The 15,321-nt window shown below is 36.1% G+C and overlaps 1 protein-coding gene across 1 annotated transcript in view; it reads left to right on the top strand.

Annotated features, from left to right (window-relative positions):
- LOC133515926 (protein artichoke) overlaps positions 1-10,266 on the top strand; it is a 111,681-nt gene extending 101,415 nt beyond the window's left edge. The window contains exons 5-9 of the mRNA XM_061848569.1: positions 2,173-2,436; positions 3,388-3,487; positions 4,734-5,023; positions 6,238-6,384; positions 6,706-10,266. Coding sequence (XP_061704553.1) covers positions 2,173-2,436; positions 3,388-3,487; positions 4,734-5,023; positions 6,238-6,384; positions 6,706-9,630 — 3,726 coding nt within the window. The 3' untranslated portion in view covers positions 9,631-10,266. The remainder of the gene's footprint in view (positions 1-2,172; positions 2,437-3,387; positions 3,488-4,733; positions 5,024-6,237; positions 6,385-6,705) is intronic.
- Positions 10,267-15,321: the final 5,055 nt, after the last annotated feature.

Raw genomic sequence — 15,321 nt, 5'->3', positions numbered from 1 at the left:
AACACTCATTACTGGTTATTTAGAAGACAGTTAAAAAGTTTTTTTTTGAAGACTGTAGTGAACGACCGCTTCTCCATACAAATGTTGTACCCATTTTCCTCCCTGAATATTGACATTATGAAAAATATTTTTACACGATGAGAAACGAAAAAGAATTACATACTTACAAAAATTTAAAAGCTCCTAACTCTGATTTGTTTGTTTTTATAAATGTGCCCCTTTCTATGCCTATTGTTAATATGTATGTATTTTTTATATAACCGCAAACGTAAACTAGACGTAGGTTTTAGTGCTATAAATCGATGCTACTTTTTTTTTAATTAATTAGTCTAAACTACCAGAGCATAAATAATTTTTGTTTTTTTTTTTCGAGCGGCAATATATTTCATATAACATAGGCACTTGCGACAGTTATGACTTCGCGTCATTAAACACGACGTTTTGAGTTATAACAAAGCAGTTAGACATTGCTTGCTGAATTATTTTATATGGAAAAATAAAAGTCATTTGGTTTTTATAAAACCTATGAAACGTTGAACACGCCTAACTATGCTTTGGTTATGCGATCGTATCAAAAATACACGCTGTATAAATCATTTAATTTAATTTAATTTCATTTATTTCTTGCAACCATGGTATTTACAGGATGTTCATTTTATTTACCAGTACAAACATGGACCCTACTAGGGTGTAGCAATGTTACACTTACATCTACGAATATACAAATATTATATACAAATTAAATCATAGCATGCAATTTTTGAGACATTTCTAATCAAATTAAATAGACATTGTACTTAGCTATCACAGGCATTATTCACAGATATTATTATGACATGTATTTAGGGTTCAGTTTCTAAGAACTCCCGCAGTGTATATGGGCACAAGTTTATAAGGAACAGTTTAAGTTTATTAACAAAGGTAGTGTATCAAATTGTGTATTAATATTTTCTGGGATATTAATATCCAGAGAGGGAAATAAGGACTATGTTGGTATGGAAAATCCTTCGTCCCCTTAAATATATATATCTGTTTTTAATGGGATTTTAATATTTTTACAACCAGTTTAGTTGATCGATAGGTATCATGGATGGAGGTAGGATATACATATGTATAGTTCCAATTCGTTTAACGTTCAACAACGTTCGTTTACAAAACTTTTACAAGGTTTTCATGTGACACAGCTGTGCAATCCAATACATGACTCCACTCCGAAATAGACAAACATTTAACCGATACCAATCTATATATGCGGTTTTAAACAATTTCGTTTTGGCAAATACGATTAGTTGTGCTATTTCACAGTTTGCTTTGTCGGCTGCGGTTGTTTGTTGAGTAAGATTGTTTGTATTTAACCATTTGAAACTGAACTAGTTTATAAAGCAATATTATAGACGTTCTATCGTTATGCCCACATCTAACTACTTTAAAGTCTTTATAAGAATACGTATTGAATCAAGCGTGAAACAGTCAATGAACCTAAAGTTATGAAGAGCCGCGCCAAGACTTCCTTTTCAGCCCAATTCTATTAATCTAAACTACTCGTCTCGATTGTCAAACTTACTTGAGTATAGTTCGAAGCACTCTAAGATTTGGTACTTGGCATCGTGTTGGGACGTCAGCCGGGAGTTTACAAAGTTGTGATCTCGAATATATTATCTAACTGACACTCCACTCCGCACTTGCCGCAAACTAAACCATAAGCAACGCAATTGTATACCCGGCTTTCTGCCCATAGAGACGACAGCGCTTTACGTAGACAATGCAAGGTGCACGAAGTGGAGAACTTGTGCCTTTTCTGTACTATAAGGTTAAGTGCAGAGCATCGCCCGCCGCCGGTTTCCGACATTGTACAATAGACACAGTGCCATAGTACGAGATACTAAAGTACCGACAACTCCACTTTATTTTAAAACAATATATTTTAGCAAATCGTTTATTCTTTCAGGCACTTCAATAGATTACTTCTTAAATTATACCGAGAACTGTGAGTAGGTTAGGTTAGATCTAGATGTAGACAGACGTCACTCTAATCCACTGAAATTATTGTTTTGTTCAGCTACTTGGTATCTCAATTAGTGTCCGTATCATTTTACTGAAATGTATTTAATTCCAGTCCTGTTTTTATCCAAAGAAAATGCTTTTAGCATTATTTATGCTTTATAATTTCAGATATTTTCGTCGTACGGTCTGCCTCTGAAGGAGCTGGACTTCTCTCACAACAGTTTGCGACGGTTGCCCGACCGTCTCCTCGCGGGAGTTCGCGGCAACCTCACCAGACTGGCGCTGGCTGACAACCTCCTCGGCGACAACTTGAACCCGATATTCTCGACTGCTGAGCTTCACAACCTGCCCGCTTTAGAAGAGCTGGATTTAAGCGGGAATAGCATTAGAGGCTTAGAGGAGGGCCTACTGATTGGGTGTGACCTGTTAAAGGCAAGTTATTTGATTATACTTTTAATTATTTCATAGGGACCTACTTGTCTTGCACTTCGCACGTAAATGTATTTGTAATCTTAGAAAATAAAATAGATAAGTAGTAATAGGTTAAGGTTTTTTTAGATCGCAAATAAATTAAGGAACAAGTTACGAAATACTAATATGCTCACTTTGTGGGTTTCAACAGTCATACAAAGATTGTATACAGGCAGTAAAATATGCCTAAAGCTGACTGTACTTAAAATATAATGTTATTAAAATATCCCAAGACCGCTTTCATTAATAAGACAGTATAATTAGTTCAGTACTAGCAATATTCTCTATAGTAACATAATTATGGCATATGTATGAGTATCATATACATACACAGTTTATAATCGTTAAAGTGTAACAAATACGTATCAAACACGATGAGTACTGTGAGCATCAAAAATGGATGGACGGTCAAGGTGACCAAAAATATCAAAATTTTCTGGAGTATATATTTTTATGATTTTCTGTATAATTATTTAAAATAATGAGTCCCGCTGACTGTCTTTTCGGGGCTGTTGTGTAGAGTAGGACCAGTGATAGTTTTTGACGTTCATAAGTGCATTATAATATGCCTACATTGAAGAATAAAGACTTTCATTTTCACTCATTTTCCTTTTTTATCATATAAATAAGGTTTTGCCCCGGTCATCTAATTATATTTGAAACTGACTGTAAAATCACCAATTAAATACAACTAGAAATATTCAAAATGTGTCTTAACAGTGTTCATTGTATCTGTTGTTCAACATTCATTTTTTTAATATGGTACACCTACGTGTACTTACGGAACACACGGAAAACGTAGGATTTACGTGTATAAGTATACGGAATAATAACATTTTGATGTACATTTTGTTACGAAGGATTGATTTCTACGTTTTTAATCTACATAATTTATCAGGAAAATGTTTTTAGGTATTACGACTGGATCGAAACAATATGAACACCGTGCCATCGTCCTCGCTCAACGGGCCACGGTCGCTCAGAGTGCTATCGCTGAGGGAAAATAAAATTGGTACGTCCCACAGACCACTTTCCAGATAGGGTAGGTATATAAGTCATGATATAGACTTACCTTGTAACAAACTGCATGCGATTTTTGTTAGATAAGGCATTTGATGGATCATTGAATCCGTTGCACATTTAGTCGGCAATGCATGAAAAATCGTATACTATTTGTTGCAAGGTCAGAGGACTGCATGATGTTCCCACAAGGAGGAAGAGTCCTTTTCCCGTAAAAAATGTAATTAGGTAACTATGTGGAGTACTTTTTAAGACGACACGTGCTCACCACGCGTTGTTAAACTTATAGCAGTCTAGGAAGACAACTTTGTCAGAATAAAAACGCGGCAAATTTAAAAAATATATAAATCCTAAACTCCGCTCCCTTTTCCACTGCCAATTTGATTTGAAAACCTAAGGTTTTGACAGCGCAGCCCCTTATTTTATAATACAGACGCAACATAGGCTTACAGTTATTTGGAATGCAATTAGGCAATACACTCGCAGCGTGGTGCCTACTTTAAGAGTTTGAATGTTTGCGGACTGCTAGTTTTTGTTTATCATTAATAATGCGGATTCTATGGGTGGTAGTGTATGGTAAGTTCAAATTGCTAAGATAAACAAAGTAGGCGAAACTGCTACCAATACCGTTTCGATTGATAAGTAAATGGTCGGGTTGTCTATTGGGAAATTAAGGATGGTCTTGAGAGTGTTGTTTAAATTAATTCTAACGAAATATATATAATGGTGAACCAAATATCAAAAGTTTAAAACGTAATACCTTGCTATTGATATATTACCTTACATATTTTAATAGTTTACCTTTACCTTGTTACTTGTTACAATTTGGAGTTCAAAATTGGGGCTGTGATGGATGAGCCGTTTTATGCTAACTTAAGTCATAGAGATATAAGTAAGCATAGAGTGCTCACTCCATACATCAATTTTCTTATCAAAACGCTTATTATTTTCGTGGTCGACATCTAGCGTCAACAATTTACAAGCAGAAGGAGTTGAAAATAAAGTTCCGGTTAATCCGGTTATAATATTAGCTGAAAATTGTTGAGCATTAGACTTTTCGTTTGTCGCGACATCTATTGTCAAGTATTAGCTGTATAAATCCGCTAGTTGATACTAGCTTGCTTGACGAAAATAATGAGCGTTTTGGTAAGAAAACTGATGCTAACTTATTTCTCTATGCTATATGTATAAGTTTGGTGATACATTACATTTGCTGTTAATTGACTTCTCATTTTCAGCTCTCATTCGACAAGGATCATTTTTCTCTCAAAAGACATTGGAAGAAATAGACTTGCACGGCAATATGATCTCGGCAATCGAAGGCGGGGCATTTGCCGGCTTAGGTCAGCTCCAGACGCTCGACCTGGGCAGGAACAGGCTTTCGAAGTTCAACAGCGATGTATTCCAGGGCACGGAAAATTTGGAAAAGCTAGACCTCTCGGAGAACTTTATCACTGACTTCCCTACTGTGGCACTCAAATCTTTCGCCGCTCTTAAGCATTTGAATCTCTCCAGCAATATGATCACGGTGAGTTCAAAAGTTCGTTGATTTGATTTCGCTAACGGAAATCAGGATGGCAATCAAAACGTGAAATAACATTTTATTCCATTGACAGTAATTGTCAAAGCGCCTTGTTCAATTTACTAACGCTAATTAAATTAATAAACGGCCCTAAATTTCATCAGCAAGTTAGCAAAAACCCGTTCAATGGAGTAAAATTAAATTTTATGTCAATGTCACAAAAACTTTGGCAACGGACTTTGATAGAGTAAGTGTCAGTTGCACCATCCGCACTTGACAGACTGATCAACATCACCGGGCGCGCCGCGGCAGTTTACTATGAAACTTCCCATACAATAAAATTTAGCGAATGCTTTAACGGTGACAGACAGTTTGGTGCAACTGGCCCTAAGTAATGCAAATAACAAACACGTGACAAAACTTTCAAAAAATTTAGCTATATCCCCAAAGCTTCAATTCCTTCTTTCATACGTTCAATGTTCAATTAATTCTTCAATCATACGTATATATGGGATCCTATTGGAAGCAATCCTACAATTAGGATCATATACGCCTAATTTGTTAATTTTTTGTTATTACACCATCACAGGTTAATTTAATAACAACAAAATTAACATATTTGGCGTATATGATCATCATTGTAGGATTGCTTTCAAATAAGATCCCATATATATTAATATGGTCATTTCCATGATAGTCTAATTGCGGCCTAACTGCGTTTCAGAAATCTACTACTTGCGTTTAGTAGCAAATGTAAGAACTCGCACTTAACACTAATCAATCTGATCTAACACATTTTATTAAAACGTGATTAAAACGTTATTGCATTACAGGCAGTTATACAAGGTGTAACAAAAATTGTGGGGATCGTATTCTGATTAGGATAAAGTAGACAGACTAGTTTTTCACGTCCTGTACAAATTTCCATAAATTTACTTTTTTCCATGTTACGCTATAGTTTTAAAATATCAAATCTACCTTGAAAATGAAAAATGATGTAATGTATTCTGAGTATGATTTCGATGATTTCATGAGAAAATACCTACGTGTCAGCCATATTTTTTCTACCTTCTTTCTTGATTTTTCCGTAGCAGCTGTCTGCTGATTGGGGTGGACGAATGCAACAAACCTGAAATCACTAAAATCGTTCCACCCGACCGGTAATTCATCTTCGTTTTATATCTTTCATCTAGATTAAGATTATATATGGAATATTTCAGAACATAGACAGCAGTCACTTGAACGCGCTGGTTTCCCTTCAAGTCCTGGATTTGAGCCGCAACAATCTCGTCAAGCTGATGCCGGGCACCTTCGTGGGTCTCACAGAACTGCGCTATTTGGATGTTGGAGTTAATTCATTACGAACAGTACGTGTGCAATCTAAATTTTTTATAGCTACTTGGTTGCTAATATGGTTTATTTTTGACCAATGACAGGTTTTTTATCGAAAGTTTTTTTTAAATTGTTTTTAAATGAAACTCGGAAAAGAGCCTAGTCTGAACGGACTCATACGAAAAATAAACTTTGAAGCCAAATTATTATCAATATTATCATTAAGTCTTTTGTTTGTAGTTAGTAAACATTGTAAAGAAATATAACAAAAATGCATATATATAAGTAATTAAAAGAATTTGCTTCAATTAAAAAAATATATATTTTACTTTACAAATTAATGTATCTTCATTCAGGTGGAAGATGACGCATTTGATGGATTGACCAGCCTGGACACGCTACTGCTACGAGACAACAACATCTTGCTAATTCCAGCGACGGCGCTCTCCCGACTGCCTAACCTTGTGTCCGTGCACTTGGGCTTTAACCGTGTCACCGCCCTCTCCAGCGACATCCTTCGGGCAGTGTCCGACAGAATTACTTCCCTAGTTCTCTCCCGAAATGTCATAAGGGAATTACCGACGGCGGCCTTCAATCACTTCAAAATGCTAAAGCGATTAGATCTCTCCGGAAACTTATTAAATTCTATCTCGGCCGATGTCTTTAGCGGGCTAGAAGCCTCTCTCGAATTTTTGAGTCTCAGCCAAAATAGAATATTGGGCTTCACAGGCCAGCAGCTGCAATTCATTAACTTATGGTTTTTAGACATATCTGACAACCAGCTTTCGGAAATACCCGTGAACGCTTTCGACGCTATTCCTAGTCTAACACACTTGAATATTAGTCGCAACGACCATATCAGCGTACTACCGCAAAATGTCTTCAAACAAAATCCAGCTTTACTCAGCGTCGACTTAAGTTATATGGGTCTGAAAGCGCTTCCCGTAAAATTATTTTCAAACAACGTGAATTTAGAGCGCATTTGTTTATCAAACAATCTTTTACAAGAAGTCTCGGAAAACTCTTTCAAGAATCTTAAAAATTTAACTCATTTGGATTTATCTTACAATAATATTGTAAATATAAGGACTCCCGCCTTTGTTAACGTCATGTCCATACAATATTTGTCTCTAAAGGGTAATCAGCTGAACGCATTTAAAGGAGAATTTTTTAATACAGGAACAAGTTTGGAAGTTATAGATCTCTCCGAGAACCAGCTTAGCTATTTATTTCCATCCTCATTTAAAATTCATCCCCGTCTTAGAGAAATTATATTAACGGACAATAAATTCAATTTCTTCCCATCCGAACTTATAAGCACTTTACAGTATTTAGAATTAATAGATTTATCTGGAAACGCGCTAAATAATGTCGACGAACTTGATTTCGCTCGGCTCCCTAAGTTGAGAACAATATTGCTTGCTCGAAACGAACTGGAAACAATTAGTGAAATGGCATTCCATAACTCTAGCCAAATACAACTGTTGGACCTGTCCAATAACAAAATAGATCGCTTGGGAGACAGGCTATTTGAAGGACTGATTCGGTTGGAGAATTTGAATTTAGAAGGCAATCAACTATCTGAATTACCAGACAATATTTTTGATAGATCGCGGCTAAATATGCTCGAGAAAATTTCGTTAAGTAATAATTTATTCGAACACGCTCCTTTGAAATCTCTACAAAAACAATATTTCTTTGTATCGTCTGTGGACTTGTCGCATAATCAAATTGTAGATATACCAGCAGAAGATAGCGTCTTGGTCAATATTAAGAAATTAGATCTTTCATTTAACCCGCTGTCAGAAAAAGCAATTAAAAATGTAATTACGGAACCTAAAACAGTTCGAGACCTTAACTTGGCTGGTACTGGAATACAATCTGTATATCAACTTGAAACACCTTTCTTGTATAACTTAAATTTGTCATACAATAATATTACTAGGCTTACTGACAAAACATTTAGTAGGACAACGTTATTGGAATCGTTGGATTTATCTAACAATCAGATTGTGGATGTTTCTGGAGCACTTGCTATTTCTTGGCCAAAACTTAAAAATCTCCAGCGCCTGAATATTTCTAGCAACCCAATAGCAATACTTGTTGATGGAAACTTTGAAGGTCTATCTTCACTGCGAGTACTTGATATGAGATATCTAGACGAATGTACGAGGATTGAGAAAAATGCATTTAGGCCACTTCCTAATTTAGTTCAACTGAGGGCTTATGGATTCCCTAGATTAGGTTACTTCGATGTCCAAGGAACTTTGCAACATTTATTGGCGTTAGAAAAATTAGATGTTGAAGTTAAGGATACAACAATTGGTGCAGATCAACTGCATTCGATATTACACCCGAGACTTGAAGAGTTAGGATTAAGAGGCTCGAGGCTTAAGACGGTTTCTTCAGGAGTATTAGCTGGATTAAAGGCTCCTGCGATTACAGTACGTTTCCGGAATACTTCCGTTACTAATTTACCACCAGCATTGTTATTCCCTTTGCCGCGATCTTCTCAAATAACTATCGATGTCGCTGGCAGTCAACTGTCCACTCTGCAACCTCAGCTGCTAGTAGCTCTCGATGATCGACGAGCCGATTTGTCGATGTTCGGTCTTGATACAAACCCGATTCGTTGCGACTGCAATGCTCGCGCATTACGAAGATGGCTACCAAACGTTGGTATTGAAGACGTCCGATGTGACTCACCAGACTTTTTGAGTGGATTTTTACTCACAGAAATAGGTGACGATGAACTAACTTGTGACGCGAGAAGACGCACGACGTTACAACCTTCGTCATCAAGTAGTATTTCTACTACGGCTCCACCGCGTTTAGTTCATCGAACTTCAGCTGAACCTGATATTATCTGGTCGGTAGCGCCATCTCACGATCGCCCTAAAGTTTCCGGTGAGCCAAAAGGAGCGCCCGTGGTCGGCGTGGCATCTTCTACTAACGACGATAATCTGATAATAGGTATTGTAGGAGGCGTTGTAGCGTTTATCGCGATCTTAATAGTAGTTATTTGTATTGTGCGGTTACGAATGACAACGACGTCGTACCGCGGTGGGCCGCTAGCTAGCAGCCCGACGGCAGGCGCGGCTCCGCTTTGGGGAACAGCCTGGCCGGGTTACGCCGCCACATTACCTCCGGCTTCTCTATCTACGGCCACTCTGCCGCACAAGGTGCAATCAGGGCCCGGATCTGTCCGATACTTGGCTCCGCCGCCGCCAGCACCCTACTTTATTAGCTTGCCACCGTACGACGATAAAATTTATCGGTAGAACGATTTGGTAAATAGGTTTTGAACAAAATACGTTTTATTATTTAAACTAAAATGTGACTTTATCGCATAAACTTAGTTTATTATTTACTTATCCTGGCGTTTTAGTTTAAATAATAAGTGGATATTGTGTAAGTTTAAATCAATATTCAATACGTTTTATATACGTTCAATGTAGAATTAGCCGGTGTAAATAAATATTTAAGGTTAATTTATACTATTTTGCTCATTTTTCATGTGCTACGTGTATTATTTTTAAGAAAATGTGCATAAATAATTTACAAATATCGTTGTAGATATTCTTTATACTAGAATACTAGACTAACTTTATATACCTACGAATAAATATAATACAGAATATTTAAATAGCTATAAAATTTTCTTACTTAAATAATATTTATTTAGCTTTTAAAGGACTATGAAAGCTCGCAAGCAGGATTTATTAGGGCCTTCTAGTCAGCAGTAAAAGCTTTTCCCGATACCACGTGTGAAATAAGGAATATGTTTAAAAATAATATTGGGACAATTTTAGTAGGGTAAATGTGGAATATTCAAATACTTTACGTTTATCCTGTACTTGGCTAGGTATGAAATAAGAAATGTTGTATTTATTTAAAAATAAATCATCTAAATATTCCTGAAGGCTTTTATTTAACTTTACTATTTATTCTCAAGTTATTATCGCGCATGTCTAAATGAAATAGGCCCTCGTCAATATCAGCCCAAATAAAAATTATATTATAAGCTTTTCTCGCGAAGAAACTGAAAGGTATAGTTATCGCGAGCTTAATTATTAACCAGGAGCATTCGAACTTAAAAATCTTAATTTAACTTGATGTTAATTTCATAATACTCGCAGTGCATCATACTAGCTTGACATACATTGAAAGATCAAGTTGGATTATATTTAAGGTACATTGTGGTAACTACAAAAGCATGATAATTTTGAAATGGCATATAATTATCTACAAAAGTAGACAAACTTTCTACTCTCACAACAGTAAGCAATATGCCTTGGTAAACGTTGCAGCACCGTTGATGTTGCTAAAGTATGAAGCATTTCTAGTTTTATACATATTATTCACGAAATTATCTGGCCTTACTCCAACGCACCTTAGACATGTAGTTCGATTGCAAGTGCGGATTCCCAGTCTGTACTCGTAGAACGAGAAATATATTTATTTATTTTAATCTTTACACAAATAAAGTAATAATGATTAAATATCTCATATTGCTTGATCCCGCTAAGTAGTCAAGCTTACTCAACTTCTACCGAGTGAACCGACTCTAATTCCATCGTGTATTGGATTATGGGATTCGATCATACTGCAATAATAAATACGTAGGTTGAATAATGAATTCTCTACCATAGTGACTACACTACCTAGGAAATGGATGTGTTTTAAAAATTTCACACCAAACATTTTCCTTTGAAGCTTTGAGGGGAAATCTGCAAAGCTTTAATCCCAGGACCTTCCGGTAACTAAAGGCGGCACTTCGGAAAATTCACGCCGCGCTCGATTGGGAGCTGGCAGGGCCGGGGATGGGCAACACTATAATCTTCAATACTTTCCTGACATAAAAGCACTTTGCTTTCGTAATAGAAAGCTTAAGTAAGGTGACCCCTCGATATCATGTTATGTCTAAAGGAAACTGGGTATTTGAGAAATATCGAGAGAAAATGTTGTTTATTAGGTATTCCAAAAGTTTTATGTAATGGAAGCTCCCGTGGTTCCGTGGAAATAATATCTCGTTAAACTTACGTCCAATCACTCAGAAGGAATATTTTTGTACGAAAAGTCCAACCGATCATATTTGCAGTAATTCTAATTGCAATAAAAATATTATTTTATTAACCTTTATAGTTTTTAAACTCTTGGGGAAGCCTGCACACATATTTTGGAGCGATTATTTCCGTAATTATTCACTACCTAATCTCGGAGAAGGAAGTTTTATTCACCACACCAGCTGGTAAAGGCTTTCTTGATTATTCAAAAACTGATTAGTAAGTTGAATTTTATCCACATGACTCATGAGTGGAAAAGTAATCTGATGAAAATTTTGAGTTGTTTCTTTATGTGGGCTGATAGAATCCACTTTTAAATTATGATTTAGAATAATAAATATTTAATGACGTCCATTTGGATTTAATTTGTTTTGATTTTGTTTGATATTTTACAGTTAATATTTTCCTCGAGTTGGTGTGGTGAATAATGTTGTGTTTCACTCGGTGGTAAAATTTGTTTAACCCTCGTTCCTTGAAACTCTCGCAACGCTCAAGGGCCCATTTTCCACTCTCGCTACGCTCGTGGTTCAATTTTCGAATCTTTTGATTGCTTGGGTATCAATATTATTACGAGCGGTTAAACAATAACTTTGCCCCATTGTAAAACAAATAACTAAGAGTATTAACATGGTGACGGAGTACCTAAAATACAGGTACGTCCAAATCGAGACAAATGTAAATTATATTTTGTATTATTAATTTTAATTTTATTTGTATAAGATATATGAAGTTACGATATCATAAACAGATCAGTACCCCTAGTGTAAATAAATTCGATTTTGAAACGTGACGTACGCGTTTGCGTTTAGTCTCATTTTGTATTGGATTTAGAAAGAGCGCGCCAAGCGGGACGTTTTGGAAACTCAAAATCCTATACAAAATGAGACTTAACGCAAACGCGTTCGTCACGTTATGATGTCGATAAAATTTACACTAGGGGTACAGTTACTTAAACAACTCGGTAAATATACCTATGAATAAAACTAAATTGAATGAATAAAGCTCAACGAGGTTGCGAAGTGTTACAACGGCAACGCGCATGTAACTCCTCTGGAGTTACAGGCGTCCATAGGCTACGGAGACAGCTTACCATCAGGCGGGCCATATGCTTGTTTGCCACCGACGTAGTATTAAAAAACTAAAACGCCTAAACAAATCTTAAAAATTGTACATACTTTTAAAGTAAATTAATAACTGTTTCTGAAAAAGAAAAGTACTTAGTCTGTAAATTCCTTTCATATCTACATCGTTAAACGCTCGTTCAAAACTGGGGCTATTTTATGGGAATTTTGCAGCATCACGACTGGAAAAAGCTTTTGTTTATAATCGGGGGAATTTGCATAAAATTCAGGCTGGCACTTTTGTGAGCGCGAACGAAAATAGGTTTCGTAAACATTGTTTCGGATTTTCACCAACGTACATCAAAACAGCGGAGTGATCTGTTGTTGGAATGAAAAAAAAACTGTAGGTATAGATTTTGATGTAATACAATAAAGGATAATTCAATGAGAAACGTATTTTCGACATTTTGACGTTACATGCCACAAAAGTGGCGAGTAATTTCATGCAAATTTTGAGTTGTTTCCTCCTATTGGCTAGTGAAATTGACTTTTAAATGATCGTTTTGAATGATGAATATTTTATGGCATTCATTAAGATTTGATTAGTAATATTTTACAGTATTTTTCTTTTTTGTTGGCGTTTCAAAAAATTGTGTTTGTTAACCTGGTAAACAAATATTTAACCCCCGCAACGGTTAGTTTATGAAACTTTCGCTTGCTCGGGCATCTGTTGGGCACACGGGTTGGGCACGAGGAGTTAAGACGAAAAGGGACGGCCGATTCTCCATACGAACGTATTCACCATTTTCCCCTCTGGATATTGCCATTATGGAAAATATTTGGAAAATCAAACGTAGACGGATAGTAGGTAATATAGTGTGTAATATACAACAAATTGTGTAAAAATATTTTCAATAATGAGAATATCCAGAGAGGAAAATGAGGACTACGTTTGTATTAAAAGGCAATTACGCCCCGGTCTCAAGCAAAAAATTTGCCCCCTTACAAAACAAATAACTATTATATGTATATTAAGCATACTTTGATACAACACAGGAAGCTCATCCAGCAAAAAAGTTTAAACAATAATTATTTAAGTTCTGTAGACGACTAGAGATAATAAGCAGCACTTCCGCAAAGAACTGAATTGGGTAAAGCAGGTACTCAGCTCGAGCATCGATAGAGGTCAAGAAGACCGTCAGCTCACTTTCAACGTTTAGCGGGCCGGATTATTTTATGATTTTCCGACGATATGAAAACTGGCTTGAAATTTAACTAAAGAACGGAGCTGCGTTAGTAATATTACGCGTACCGTAGTTATTTAACATGAATTCAATAGTCTAGGTGAGACTGAGATACGTCCAATATGTTAAACATGTAAAATAACATCGGTTCATTGCCTATTTTATTGCTTTTCAATTCAATTCAATTCACTTATTTGCCTCATAATACGTCTTTAATAACTTGACCCTTTTATGAGGTCTGTTTAGGCATTTTTCGCTCTGATTTGATTCATAATACTTTAACGATAAATATTAAAAATATATATGGCACGTTTTAATAGCCTTAAACTATATTCAGATAATGTCAAACAAAAGTATTGTTAATAGGTCATATTTAATCCATCAGCAGAAACGTCAGCCTGTTAGAAATGTTTTAAAACAAAAATAAACACTAAGGCTCAATATGCCCTATTCAAATCCAGAAAAATATGTAGACATCAGGGCTTTTATTGTCCATAAGCTCTTTTAACTTTGCAAGTTGCAATTTTACAAAACACCCTCCGGGATCAACTGGTATAATCTGTAATCCGCGCAGGTGTAGTAATTGAAATTCCATGTAGCAATACTGCATGCCCGCTCTGCATTTAGAATTAGTTTGTTTCGGGAGGAATTTATTGATACAAACACAAAGAATAATGCCCATGAGTGAAAAGTTCAGCATAGTAAATAAATAATAAATTGGCATTGAACATTTAAAAATAGTTTATTATGCTCTAATAGAGTCTAAGTTGGGATACAGTATTATCCTATGGGGAAACAGCTTTCAGTAGAGGGAAGCAGATCAAAAAAGAGCTAATAGAATAATTTTTCGCATTCCGCAGTGGACCTCTTGCAGGCAATATTTTGAAAAACTTGGTATCCTAACGGTGCCTAGTTTGTATGTGCTCGTATTACTCACGAATCTCGTTAAGTCGCTCAAGATTTGAAACTAATGAGGAAAAGGAGACGCGTCGAGCACCAAAAATATAAAAGTTCATTTCGGTCCATTATCAAAAATAGAGGAACATTGTATAAGACTTATAAGACTTAAGGCTGTTAAATTGTTTAACTAATTACCTCTAGAACTTAAACCAATATTTGAAAGTGAGAGTGTTTTTATACTGTAGATAAAGTTTTTTAGTTTTAAGCGTTTTTGGTAAAGCGCTGGTGGCCTAGCGGTAATAGCGTGCGACTTACAATCCGGAGGTCGCTGGTTCAAACCCCGGCTCGTACCAATGAGTTTTTCGGAACTTATGTACGAAATATCGCTTTCATCATTTTATCAGTCGCTTTTCGGTGAAGGAAAACATCGTGAGGAAATCGGACTAATCCCAACAAGGCTTAGTTTACCCTCTGGGTTGGAAGGTCAGATGGCAGTCGCTTTCGTAAAAACTAGTGCCTACGCCAAATCTTGGGATAAGTTGTCAAAGCGGACCCCAGGCTCCCTTGAGCCGTGGCAATATGCCGGAATAACGCTAGGAAGAAAGAAAGCGTTGCGTTACTTTTAAATTTCAGATTTATATTTATTTATTTAGTTCCTTCGTTTGATAAGTTCTTTGTTGTTGTTTTTTCTTCAATCTCTT

This window comes from Cydia pomonella, chromosome 3 (assembly GCF_033807575.1).
Source record: "Cydia pomonella isolate Wapato2018A chromosome 3, ilCydPomo1, whole genome shotgun sequence".
Taxonomy (NCBI): Eukaryota; Metazoa; Arthropoda; class Insecta; order Lepidoptera; family Tortricidae; genus Cydia; species Cydia pomonella.
The sequence above is the reverse complement of the archived record's forward strand: the minus strand, read 5'-3'. Positions and strand labels throughout refer to the sequence as shown.